Source organism: Gopherus evgoodei, chromosome 9, assembly GCF_007399415.2.
Source record: "Gopherus evgoodei ecotype Sinaloan lineage chromosome 9, rGopEvg1_v1.p, whole genome shotgun sequence".
Classification (NCBI taxonomy): Eukaryota; Metazoa; Chordata; order Testudines; family Testudinidae; genus Gopherus; species Gopherus evgoodei.
The window spans coordinates 16,214,015-16,227,339 of NC_044330.1; the positions used below are offsets into that span (position 1 = coordinate 16,214,015).

The 13,325-nt window shown below is 45.5% G+C and overlaps 1 protein-coding gene across 4 annotated transcripts in view; it reads left to right on the forward strand.

Moving 5' to 3' along the window:
- PLD1 (phospholipase D1) overlaps window positions 1–13,325 on the forward strand; it is a 136,921-nt gene that overhangs the window by 92,737 nt on the left and 30,859 nt on the right. For 2 of the 4 annotated variants that reach the window (XM_030576041.1, XM_030576040.1), the window contains 4 exons: window positions 1,102–1,183; window positions 6,983–7,093; window positions 8,458–8,664; window positions 10,300–10,510. In XM_030576041.1, the coding sequence (XP_030431901.1) occupies window positions 1,102–1,183; window positions 6,983–7,093; window positions 8,458–8,664; window positions 10,300–10,510 (611 nt within the window). Of the gene's footprint in view, window positions 1–1,101; window positions 1,184–6,982; window positions 7,094–8,457; window positions 8,665–10,299; window positions 10,511–11,476; window positions 11,591–13,325 lie in introns of all 4 variants that reach the window. The other 2 variants (XM_030576043.1, XM_030576042.1) reach the window with 2 other exon arrangements.

Sequence of the window (13,325 nt, forward strand, 5' to 3'; positions counted from 1 at the left end):
TCAGTCCCTGTGTCTCCTGCCTTATATAAGGCAAGAGTCAATTGTTATCATAACTTGGGATTGTGAAACTTACTGGATGTTACAAAAGCTTAGGAAGAGAAATGTTGCTGTCAGAAGCATGTTTTCAGCACTGTGGTTTGGTCAAAGTTACTGGGCTGAATACAGGAGTAACCGGATGAAATTTTGTGATCTTGTTATAGAGGAGGGCAGATTGTATGATCTAATGGTCCCTTCTGGCCTTAAAATCTGCATATCAGTGAATGCTATCCTGATGTGAAAGAATGGCACCCTATCTTCTGGGGTAAGCAGCAAGGAAAAAACTGTACAGGTCTGAAATCTTCGAATAGTCTAGGTGTCAGGAGAATTGAAGTCCTGAGTGTTTTCTTTTAACTCCCAAGTTATCTACCAGGAGTATATTTTTTCTGCATGAGATTTTACTCTTTTCTATATGGAGTCTACCTTATGCATCATCGTTCAGTTTGGTCCCACTGGGTACTGAATGCAATAACCTGACCCCTGTCAATGATAGGTCATTGGCCTCTGTGCTACACATGGGACACATCAGCTGTTACATACAGCACCATTGTTAAAAAGCAAACAATAACAGTTATGTGAAAAAATAAATCGTGGGAGAGCAGATTTAAACCCTTTAGTTTCTCTGCCATTATTGAAGTTGATTAGTTCAGCAGTTCTCAACCATGGGTCCAGGGGCCCTGAGCAGGTTTCAGGGGGTCTGCCAAGCAGGGCCAGCATTAGACTTGCTGGAGCCCAAGGCAGAAAGCTGAAGCCCCACCGCATGGGGTTGAAGCCCAAGGCCTTGAGTCCCAACAGCCTGGGCTGAAGCCAAAGCATGGGCAGTTTAACTTCACATAGGCCCCTGTGGCATGGGGCCCCAGGCAATTGCTCTGCTTGCTACCCCCTAACACAGGCTCTGTTTTTTATATACAGAAAACCAGTTGTTGTGCCACAGGTGGACCCTGGAGTTTTAATAGCATGTTGGGGGTGGGAGGCCTCACAAAGAAAAGGGTTGAGAACTCTTGTGCTAGTTGATCTTACACATAGTTTTCACAGCACAGAATGTTTCTTTTTTTTTTTCTTTAGGTTGAGCCCAGAAATCTTTATGAAGCGACCCGTGGTAGAAGGAAATCGCTGGAGACTAGACTGCATTCTCAAGCGGAAAGCAGTAAGTGTGCTGTGCCTACAGGCTACCTTAGGCCCTGATTGCTGTGAACCCCATAATAAGGCTCCAGGTAGGCGCGGAGCAGCTTCATGCAACTCTTTGCAGGACTGAGGGTCTCAAAGTGCAGCTTCGCTCCTTTTTGTTCCTAAGTGACCTGCCCTTCCCTCTTTCTGTGTGTGTGGGTAGAAGTCGCACCCAGGTAGACTTCTATCAAAGATCAAAGATGCAAGAGGAGGAGGGAGTGGGAAGCTCAGTGCTGAGGGCCGGCTCCAGCGTTTTTGCCGCCCCAAGTGGCCAAAAAACAAAAACAAAAAACTGCGATTGGCAGCATTTCGGCAGCAGCTCTGCCGCCGCTTCATTATTCGGCGGCAGGTCCTTCCCTTCAAGAGGGACTGAGGGACTTGCCGCCCCTTTCTGTCGGCCGCCCCAAGCACCTGCTTCCTTCGCTGGTGCCTGGAGCCAACCCTGGGGCCAGGGCTGGTAGCCAACCAGCTGACTGACATTCAGCGCTGCACCCCGCTCTGAGGCAGTTTTTGGAGGGAGGACGTGTTTCATTCCCTACTGGATTCAGCTAGCTCAGCTTTCAGATGGAGAGCTGTGGGGATGCCAGGGCACAGCACCAGCGCGACTTCCTAAATACTCCTAACAACTTTTCTTCCATAGGGGAGGAGCTGTTTCTCTGGGGCATTGATACAGCTGCTCTGGCTCTGCCCCCGAGCTCTTCTCTCTCTTCGGTGTAGATAATTAAGAGACATTGGGCCAGGCTTCTCACTGCAGTTACAGGAGTAACACCAGGGCTACACTTGGCCCATGGGGGTGACCAGTCTGCGGGGGGTGGTAATACAGAGACAGTGCCCTTCATTCATGCTATTTCCATAGATGATGATAGATGCATCTCTTTCCAAAACTGGTGCTTATTAAATTGCTGATAGTGCCACCCACCTTCCAAGGAGATAAAGATCTCCTTGGAGAGTCATTCGGTAGTGTGTGTAACGTATGTCTAAATTAGAGGGGGTTATCATCAGGTTATCAATTTGTAATGGTGAATTATGCTAAATGGGTCCATTTCTGTGTACATCTAGAGGTTTTAGCTTAACTGGTTTAATGACTGAAAGTCACGCACTACAACACTGAGCTACTGTGTGCAGGGTAGGATATTTCTTATTTTAGTAAGGAAACGCCTGTCTGCAATAGACTTGCTCTTAGCATTTCCCGACACCGTTAACACCAGTGCAGCTCCACCCAGGCCCTGCTCAGAGCGGGTTTAGTCAGAGTTGTTAAATTGCCTGCAGCTGTCTGAAGCCCTGCATACACCAGCACTCTTGCTGGTGCTACTGCCGGTTTGACTGCACCAATGAGAGCAACCGTGAAGAATTCTAGTGAAGTGGAGACTTCTGTAGACAAGGCCCCTGCCAAAAAAAGGCAGGAAGGTGATAAACTTTCTCCCTCTAAATATGGCTTGTGTTAATGTGACTGGAGAAACACTGGGAGCTTCTTTTTTGGTAGTTTGCCCTCATTTTCTATCCTTGTCTACTACATCACTCCGTTGCCCCGATCCCTATATTATCACATCCTTTGCTTGGTCAAAAAGGAGAGTAAGGCCAGTTGTGTCAGGCCAGCCCTTACTCTCCTGCTTAGCCCTGCTCAGACTGTGGCACTAGCTGTAAGCAGGGGAGCAGGAGTCCCTGGCCTGCTCCTCCCCATTGCGGGTAAGCCGAGAGGGGCAGGGAGTGGTAGGATGTTATACCCAAGTACGTTAGAGGGAATTGAGGGGTTTTTAAAAATATAAATGATGTAAGATATGAACACATACAAACTGAATCAGGTTCCTCTGAACTGGACATTATGTAGAACTTGCAGACAATATAGTCATAAAGATGACTCCTGAACTCTGATTCACATTTTAATGGAGGCAGAATAAGCAAATGGGTGCATAGCTGACCTCTATGCTCTGATAGCTTTGTTATATTTAAGACTTGTCCTTCTATTATAATCTCTTTCTCTTTCTCCTCGTCCTTGTTTGAAGCATTTCAAGTTGCTGATGACTTGATGCCCTTCCTTGTCTCCAGTGCAGCCTTTTTGTACAACTGATGCTTTGAGATGCTGAAAGGCTGTGCTTCCTAACATGTGTGTTAGCACTTAGGCCTTGGCTACGCTTGCCAGTTACAGCGCAATAAAGCATCCCCGAGTGCTGTACCTCACTCCCCGTCCACACTGGCAAGGCACGTACAGTGCTGTGTCTCCACGGCTACAGCGCTGCTGGTACTCCACCTCCCCTAGAGGAATAGCAGCTGTTGCGTATTGGCTGAGATGCTGCTGCACCAGTGTAAACGAGGAGTAACATTATTATGCACTGATTGACCTCGGGAAACTCCCCGTAATCCTTTTAACTGAAGCGTCCTCTCTTGTTTTGTTGTGAACTCCGGAGGTGGAAGTGTCCTTTCAAAGCTCTGTTTTGGGGGCTGCTTATCAAAGAAACAAACACAGCTACTGTTTGCTTTGAATGAGTGAGAGGCAGGCAGGGGGCTCCGTTTGGAGTACCCACAGCTAATGTTTGCTTGAAGAGAGAGGCGGTGTGGGGGGGTGCGAGTTGGGGTCCGTTTTGGGGAGCAGCTGCTTATCTGGTCTGTCAGAAAAAAAGGAACAGCTGCTGTTTGCTTTCAGTGAGCAGGGCTCTGAACTTACAGAGTGCTGACTCAGCACTCCAAAAACCCACTCTCCTTCCCACCACGCTCCCTGTCACACCCCACTCCACCCCATTTGAAAAGCACATTGCAGCCACTTGAATGCTGAGATAGCTGCCTATAATGCACCACTCCCAATGCAGCTGCAAATGTGGCCATGACAGTGTGCTGGCAGCTGTCAGTGTGGACAGACTGCGGCGCTTTCCCTACTCAGCTGAACGAAGGCAGGTTTAACTCACAGCGCTGTACAACTGCAAGTGTAGCCATACCCTTAGGGACAAGGAACAGCACCACCAGGCCTATTGACCCGTTTTAATTTCTCCAGTATGTCAGAAATCTCGCTAGCTACTGAGATTGGAAAAGAGAGTGATGTGTTTGTTGTCAGTTCCAAAATGTTCCTCCTGCAATAACAGGTCTGTGTACTCAGCCTGAAGAATTTTTTCATGTCTCTGAATGAGCAGTGGAGCCACAGAGAAAAGGTGCCGAGCGTGATTTTCTATAAGGCTGGACTGCATTTTCAGCAGGTTTGCCCTGGTCCAACTAATGAAAATACTGGTGTTGAGTTGCTGCTTTGAAAGATATTACCAGTGACTCAGTAAGAAGGCATGGCCAACTGAAGACCATACAGTCAGGTGTGAAAGGGGCAGAAGCCTTGGTGGAAACTTTAAAATAATGTTATATACTGCCATTCCACCATAGTTCTTTCTGTAGCCAAAGGCAAAAAGACAAACATTTTTCTTCTTTAATTTTCTCTAAAGAACTTTATTAATTTTAAAATGATCTTCTTATCACTTAAATCAGCCCCAGCCCAGAACTCCCTCCTGCACCCAAGCTCCCTTCCAGAGCTTACACCCCTCACTCCTGCCCCCCAACCTTCTGCCCCTGGCTTAGCAAATGCACACCCCACAGTTGAAAATGTTACACTGATTTGTGACAAATCCTGAAGGATTTTGGATCTGTAAAGCACAAATGACACTAATAAAAAGATAAACTCATGAAATGTCTAGTGGATTCTATGAAACTAAATGCAGGGTGATCATATGACCCGTGCACCCAAATTCCCTCCCAGAGCTTGCACCCCTCACTCCTGCAGCCCAACTCTTACCCCAGGTTCAGCCTGGCACCCCCTCCCACACTCTGAACCCCTCAGCCCCATCCCAGAGCCTGCACCCCCTCCTGCACTCCAACCCCCTGCTCCAGCCTGGTGAAAGTAAGTAAGGGTGGGGGAGACCGAGTGACGGAGGTTATTTACCCCCTTCACATAACACAAGAACGAGGGATCACCCAATGAAATTAATAGCAAGTTTAATGGAAACAAAAGGAAGTACTTCTTCACACAACGCACTGTCAATCTGTGGAACTCGTTGCCAGGGGATGTTGTGAAGGCCAGGACTCTAACTTGATTCAAAAAAGAATTAGATAAGTTCATGGAGGATCGGTTCATCAGTGGTTATTAGCCAAGATTGTAAGGGACACATCCCTGTGAGTGTCACTAAGGCTCTGACTGTCAGATGCTGGGTCTGGATGACAGGGGATGGATCACTGGACAGTTGCCCCATTCTGTTTATTCCCTTTGAAGCATCTGACACTGGCCACTGTTGGAAGACAGGATACTGGGATAGATGGACCATTCGTTTGCCCCAGTGTGTCCATTCTTATGTTCTTGTTTTATGGCAGTTGGAGCATATACAGGTCATGCTCACTGAAAGAATCTAGCTTCATTTTCCATATCAACATAGGTGTTCCTGTTGCTGTAAATAGCATGAAAGTATTTGCATAGTGTGTAGAAGAAATAATTGACACACTAGGGCCCGTAAATGGCTGATAACTATGTAGGAGCAAAGCTATCCTCTGATGTCCACAAAGCGCTTCCCTGGACTTCATTGGCCATTGGATTGGTAGGTAGAATATGGCCCATAACATGGAGAGGGTCTAAACTGTTAATGGAAGCTTTAGAGAAATGCAGGTTAGTGGCTTTTTGAAAGATCCTTAGTTTGTGTAAATTGGCATAGCTCTACTGAAGTCAATGGAGCTACACTGCTTTCAGTAGCTCAGGATCTAGCCCCATATGTGTGGCCAAACTGCACTAAGAAAAGAATGAAAGCCAATGGAAGATAGACATGTAGAGGAAGATAGTACTCAGTGTGAGTCAGAGTGGCAGAACTGAGCCTCCAAAAGGCACATTAGAAGTGTGTAAAGTAAAGGAACCTGTTGTAAGATTGGTGCTGAATCAAAGTGAAATATTTTTTGTGTAGCACATGTTCTGAAACACATCTGCACAATAATGCCCTTCTGAAGGCTCTGAGGAGTCCTACACATTTTGAAGGGACGTGGGCAACCTGATGTCCAGTCCCTTGGAAATGCATTAAAAATCAGTGTCTACGGTCTTACAATCTCATGGTGCTATTTCTTGTGTTGTATACTCTTCAGAGCAGGGACTGTATTCGTATCTATTTGTATAATGGCACCTCCAGGCCCTCCGCTGCGTCACAAGGTGAAGTCCAGATTGAACAGCTAACTCTTCAGGGAAGTGCTGAAGTGAAATGCAGAGAGGAGAGGGAAGCTGAAATCTTCCACTGAATTAGGGATCAAGCTGAGGGTTCTGTCTCAATATCTTCACTCAAACAATTCCTGCAGATAAAATATCCTAAAAAACCTAAAATGTTTTCACTCACTTGATCTTACAAATTCAGGCAAGGCGAGCAGGCTTTCTTGGTGTTGTAGTTCAGAGGTCTGAGTTAGGCATAGGTGAGATCAGCCTGTGTCAGAAAAATGCTACACTACATCATTACAGAAGATCCCTCAGAACTTCTCACAAGGGAAGAGCCCAAGCCCCCAAGCTGCTTGGTGTCTCCTGTGAGCTGCTGAGCACTGTCAACTCCCATTTTTGTTAATGGGAGCTGAGTTTGCTCAGCACATTTCAGGATCAATCTGGGAGTCTCTGACCAGGAACTGACCTGTTGGATGTATGATCTCAACCTGATCTTTTCCCACAAGAACATGTGCACTCCCCTTAGCCTATCATCCCACTGAATCTAGAAGTCTGGGGTTTTCTTGCTTTTGTTGTTATACCCTTTTAAATATGTGCTTGCCATGTCTTTACTTTTTTTTCTAATAGCAACAAGGAGTGAGAATTTTTGTAATGCTCTACAAAGAAGTGGAGCTTGCTCTAGGAATCAACAGTGAATACAGCAAGCGGACCCTAATGCGTCTACATCCAAATATCAAGGTATTCATATACCATGTAACCTTTATGAAATACATGCATGTTTGTTGCCTTGTGTGTCGAACATCAGCTCCCCAAATTTGGGTGAGAGATGAGGAAACTCATGACAATAAATGAGAAATGCAGTTCGCAGTCACCGTTACAAGGGAGAATATTTTTCGATGACATATCCATATCTGGTTTTACTCTATAATGGGCACTAGTACTTGATTGTGGCAGCTCAGGTACCTGTAAGTTATAATTGTATATAAATATATTTTGCTTAGCCTTGACAAGGTTCCATTAATCAACAAAACATTCACCTAGTTCAAAAGAATGTTGTTTTATATGACAAGTTAATGAAGTTAGAGCAAATGGAAAGTTACACTCAGATGTGGATCTGTAAAAACATCCTTTCTGCTCACACACAGACTGAGCTAGCTAAGAGTCTGGCCTTAAAAAAAATCTACCAAAATATGTGCACTTATATCCACATTCCTCAGCGTCCCTGTATGCCAAAATATATTGGGCCTGGTTCTGATGGCCCGTGGTTTTAAAACCAGGCATGATTCCACTCAATTCAACATTTGCAGTAATGCTTTGACATAAATAAATGTTGAAATTATCTATCACACTCTTTCATTTTCAGAAATAAAGAAAATGAGCCTGGTTCTCCTCTCATTTTCTATGGTTTGAAATAGCCATTAACAAAGCAACTCTCAAATGAAATGGCCAGCTTTTTCACTGAAATACTTATAGAGCAGCAAAAGCCCTACTGTGGACACAGCCATATCAGCATAAAGGTGACTCATTCTAGTATAGTTATTCCCCTTCCTCAAAGAGAATAGCTGTACCAGTAGAAAGCACCTTTATAGCATTGTAAATGTGTCCACACTAGGTGAGTTGTACCACTTTAACTGTACTGGTGTAGTTAAAACGGTACAACTATCTAATGTAGACAAAGTTCTAAAAAAAGCACTTTATGTTTGGGCATTGGTTGGTATTATTGGTCAAATTAAAGCCCCATGGCCTTCTGGGCAAAGATATTAAATAATATCTTGGTTAGAATTGTTTCAGATCTTCTATATCAGTGCTTCTCAAAGCCGGTCTGCCACTTGTTCAGGGAAAGCCCCTGGCAGTCCGGGCTTGTTGGTTTACCTACCGCATCTGCATCCCTCAGCCCTCAGTTCATGCCGCTTCCCGCAGCCCCCATTGGCCTGGGACGGCGAACCGCGGCCAATGGGAGCCGCGATTGGCTGAACCTGCAGAAGTGGCAGGTAAACAAACCAGCCCAGACCTCCAAGAGCTTTCCCTGAACATGCAGTGGCCTAACTTTGAGAAGCACTGTTCTACATAACAGCTGAGTTCAGTGATTTTTCTTTATTTAGGTGATGAGGCATCCAGATCACGTGTCATCCTCAGTGTACCTGTGGGCCCATCATGAGAAGCTTGTTGTCATTGACCAGTCTGTAGCATTCGTTGGTGGCATTGACTTGGCCTACGGGAGGTGGGATGATGATGAACACAGGCTGACCGACGTTGGCAGTGTGAAACGAATTGCAGGAACAAAGTCCACATCTACAGTGAATCTCATAGTAAGAGTGAATTCTGTACATGTGGCTGTTAATATTCAATACCATGTACACTAGGCAATAATCATGCAAAATGGAAATAAGCAAGCCTTTCTGCATTTTTAGGGCATGTGTCTGTAGCCTTTACATGTGCAGAATTCCTGTGGACTTCAATGTGGCTTATAAAATGGGACTCTTATTAGGACCAAATCCTTCAGCTGCCAGAAAGGCCATGCCAGTTAAGACTATAGGCACCAACTTTCTCCGGTATCGGTGGGTGCTCGTGCCCCCCCACCCCTGGCCCCACCTGGACTCCACCCTTTCCCCGCCCCCATTCCAACCCCTCCCCCAAAGTCCCCATCCTAACTCCCCCCCCGCCCCTATTGGATCCCTTCCCCAAATCCCCACCCCAGCCCCGCCTCTTACTCCAGCATGCTGCGTTCCCCCTCCTCTCCTGTCCCTCCCTGCCCCGCGAATCAGCTGTTTCGCGGTGCAAGTGCTGGGAGGGAGAAGAAACAGGACGTGGTGATGCGCTCACGGAGGAGGCGGATATGAGCTGGAGCGGGGGGGTGGGGAGCTGCAGGTGGGTGCTGAGCACCCACCAATTTTTTTCCTTGGGTGCTCCAGCCCCGGAGCACCCACAGAGTTGGCGCCTATGGTTAAGACCTGTATGCCTCTGCTGCAGGGGCAGGGACAGGAATGGAGAGGAATAGTTATAGATGTAGCAAGTGCAGTAGCTGAGCATTGAATGATCCTTTGGGGATTTTCAGAACAGTTCAGCTCCTATTTAGGCACCAAACTAAATAGCCAGTTTTTCACAGGAACTCAAGTTGGGTGCTAAACTGTTTGGAAAATCTAGCCATAAGTGTCACAGTGGGAGCAACTGAGTGCTGAGTACCTCTGGATATCTGGCCCTTATTTAGGTGCCTGAGGGCTTGTCTACACTGCGAAGTTGTCGACAAAACTCTTTTGTCTTTCATGAGTACTTAAAAGAGCCACCCCCCAACCCCCAGTCCCTGCATGAAAGACAAAAGTTTTGCCAATGCAAGTGGCAGTGTGAACGCGGCTTTGCTGGCAAAGAGCACTCTCCTGCTGCTGACAAAGGTAATGCCGCTCGCGGGGCTGGAAGTATTGTGTTGGCAAAAGTGCCAACAAAGTACCCAAAAAGAGCGTTTATACATGCTGACTTTTAGCAACAAGGCTGTGTCGACATAGCCTTGTTGCCAAAAGCTGCGTGGTGTAGACAATGACCGAGCTTGTGCAGACAAGACAGAACTGAGCTCTTTTTGAAAACTTGGCCCTGTGTGACTGAATTAAATAGAGAACTTTTATTTATTTTTTTATGAAAAGAAGCCTGTGTAAAGACCTCTGGAAAATATGCAATAAGGCAGATTAGTTTTCCAGGCAGTGTATGGCAAAATGCACTGTTTTTATTTGCTTGTTTTCTACTAAGTAAACCCTCAATAGTCACTACACGAAGTTCATCTCCATAAGACACATTTGCAGTTCCCACTGAAATTGATGGGAGCTGTGTCTGCATGTTGTAGGGGAGAACTTGGCCCTGTGAATGTTTCAATACCTGTGATATGAATGATCACCTGTAATTTAAATGGATAATCTTCCATTCATCACCCTCAGCAGTATACTTTGTGTCTTAAGCCTACAGCCGAGTCCACAGAAGCTTTAGCCCTGAAAACTCAGCCCCTGGGGAACCTGCCACAGCACAGAAATAGTGATGACATACTAGATTCTTCAAGAATGAAAGGAATAGGAAAACCCAAAAAGTTTTCCAGGTTCAGCATTTATAAGCATCTCCAGAAGCACGGCCTACACCATGCTGATAGTGTGAGCAGTATAGACGGTGAGTCAGGTAAGTAATACTTCTCCACTTTACCTACAGAGCATATAATTAGGGACGAGAGTTAATGATTTCCTGAAGTGCTAGAAGGATACTTTTTTTAGTGAAGCCTTGAGTTTGCCTTTAAATGCGCCTCTGTTTGGTTAACAAACAGCTGGCACAAAACAAGGGTGGCATTCAGTTTGGTTAGGGGACAGCCCCAAACCGCAAACGAAGAAACCATTCTATAATATGGTGTAGTGTACGTGGTGTGTTATGTGCTGTGATATATGTATAGATATGTACATTGTTTTTGTGCTAGGAATGTTTTACATTTGTGGCAAAGATACTGGCATTTTTGCATCGTATTCATCATAGCAAATGAAACAGGATTTCCAAAGATGATATGGGCCTAATTATGCTGTTGCTTGCACTGGTTTTACTAAGTTTTAACTCATTTCACTCAGTGGAGTTGTTCCTGATTTACACTAGTGCTAGAGAGAGGAAAATCAGGTCAAAATTTGAATATGTGAACGCAACATTTACTTTTATGCATGATTGAAGTTACAGGATGCCACTACAGGCGCACCCAAAAGCCAGAATTCATACCAGCAAGCCTTCCGCTTTTGAAGCAGTGGAAGAGCTATTTTTGGGAGGGGTCTTGTGCTAGGGGGCATTTCAAACTTTACAAAGATTACTCATGTCTCTGGTAGGAATGATATGCAGGAGAATGCTTTGCCTATAGTCAGAGCTAGTTCAGAATATGAGCATACATTAGTGATGGTTTTGCAACATGAATATTTGCTGATTTGTGCTAAAAAATCTAATAGGTCTTGTATTTGGCCCACGGTCGTTGTACCATTATTAATGTCCTGTTCAGACTGTCTACAGTTGATTGGACTGAAGTCCTGCAAGTTATTTTAAACATTATTGGGTAACTGATATGGTAAAAGCTCTAATGCACTTTCCCTATAAATGGAGCATCTCAACTCTCTGCAGGTTATTGTAATCCTAGTAGAAGCCAGCAGAATTTAATCCAGAGTTTAAAACCCCACCTGAAAATGTTTCATCATCCCACTAAGTTCAAACAAGGGCTCACTGAGTGTGAGGACGGTAAGTGAAGGGCCACCCAGGTGGAGTTACCTGCAGGCTTTACTGTTGGTGTGTTTGCTGTTCAGTCATGGTGAGAGTTAGGTGGGGTTTATGGACTGACATTCTATACCTGCGGTATATGTATTGCCTTCAATCTATGTCATATTCCCCTCTAAAGAGGCCCTCGCAGAATCACTTCCTTCACAGGCTGATTTTTAAAAGACTCTAGGAAGCTGCATCAATGAGAAAATAAATAGGTAACAACTATAGCGGGTGCACTTGGGAAGTTTCACTCTGGTTCTGCAGCCCTGCCCATTCCAGCTGTATTCCTCATAAAAAGTAATGGGAATATTGCTGAAATTAGTAATACCTTTAAATCCAGAATGAATTTTTTTTAAAGTCATCCCAGTGCATGAAGACAGCCTTGAGAAGATCATGAATATGACAGTGTAAAAGCTGCCAGACCTACATTTAGACCAGGGGTCTCAAACACGCGGCCTGCGAAGTTATTTGCTGTGGCCCGCCAAGCTCCCCGCACCCCCACTGAGTTATTTCCTGCGTCCACCAAGCTCCCCTCACCCCCAGCGCGCCATGTCCCCTGTCCTCTGCCTACCACTTAGTGCTTTCCATGACGGAGCGGGGAGCCGCACGCTCAGGGAAGAGGCAGAGAACCGGTAGGGATTTGGGGAAGGGGTTGGAATAGGGGCAGGGAGGGGGTGGAGTTGGGGTGGGGACTTTAGGGAAAAGGTTGGAATGGGGGTGGGGAAGAGATGGGAAGAGGTGGGGCAGGGACGGGGCCTCATGGAAGGGGTGGAGTGGGGGCAGGGCCAGGGGCAGGGGTGTGTGTCAGTGATGCGGCCCTCAGGCCAATCTGCTAGTCCTTGTGTGGCCTTCGTGGTCATTTGAGTTTGAGATCCCTGATTTAGCTGAAGATTTGGCCACTGTCATTCTCCAAGTCAGAGTTTTCGGTGGGTGTTTGAGATAGGTAGGAGAGTGCACATCATCAGTATATAAGCATCACCTGTATTTTGATCCATGGAATGACAATAGATTGTGCTGCTGAAAAGACCCTTTCTCTTACAGGTAGGCCATCCACATTTGATGTATGTTGCTTTGATTTCGGTTATAGAGCAAAGGAGGGTTGTTTCTTCATCAAAAGAGCTTGTGTAGAGGAAAGCTGAGCTGATTGTTTATGTAACAGTTACAGCCAGCATGATCTCGAAGAAGAGCGCTAGACTCTGCACTCCTCACCTCAGTCTGACAGAGCCTAGCTTTGTTGGTCTGCAGTGCTAGACTTTTCTGAGAGTGTTGACTGTGTGGAACTGAATCTGAGTTTTCATAGGCTTGCAGGCATCTGAAGAAGTGAGGTTTTTTTACCCACGAAAGCTTATGCCCAAATAAATCTGTTAGTCTTTACGCTGCCACCGGACTCGTTGTTTTCATAGGCTGGGAAGTGTTTTAAAGCTGACACTGGAAAGCACTGATACAAACGATTTAAAGGGACCTCTGTAGCATTAAGGAAACTTCCCATTAATAGCAGGAAAATGTTGTTTTTATATTTTCATTTACTGGAATGTCATAGATTAAACAAAGGTTCCAAATGACAAAATATTTACTAGAGAGACAAAGTGGATGAGGTAATATCTTTTATTGGAGCTCTTTCTGTTGCTGAAAGACACAAGTTCTCAAAAACTTGTCTCTTTCACCATCAGAGCCAATAAAAGATATTACCTCACCCACCTTGTCTCTCTAATAT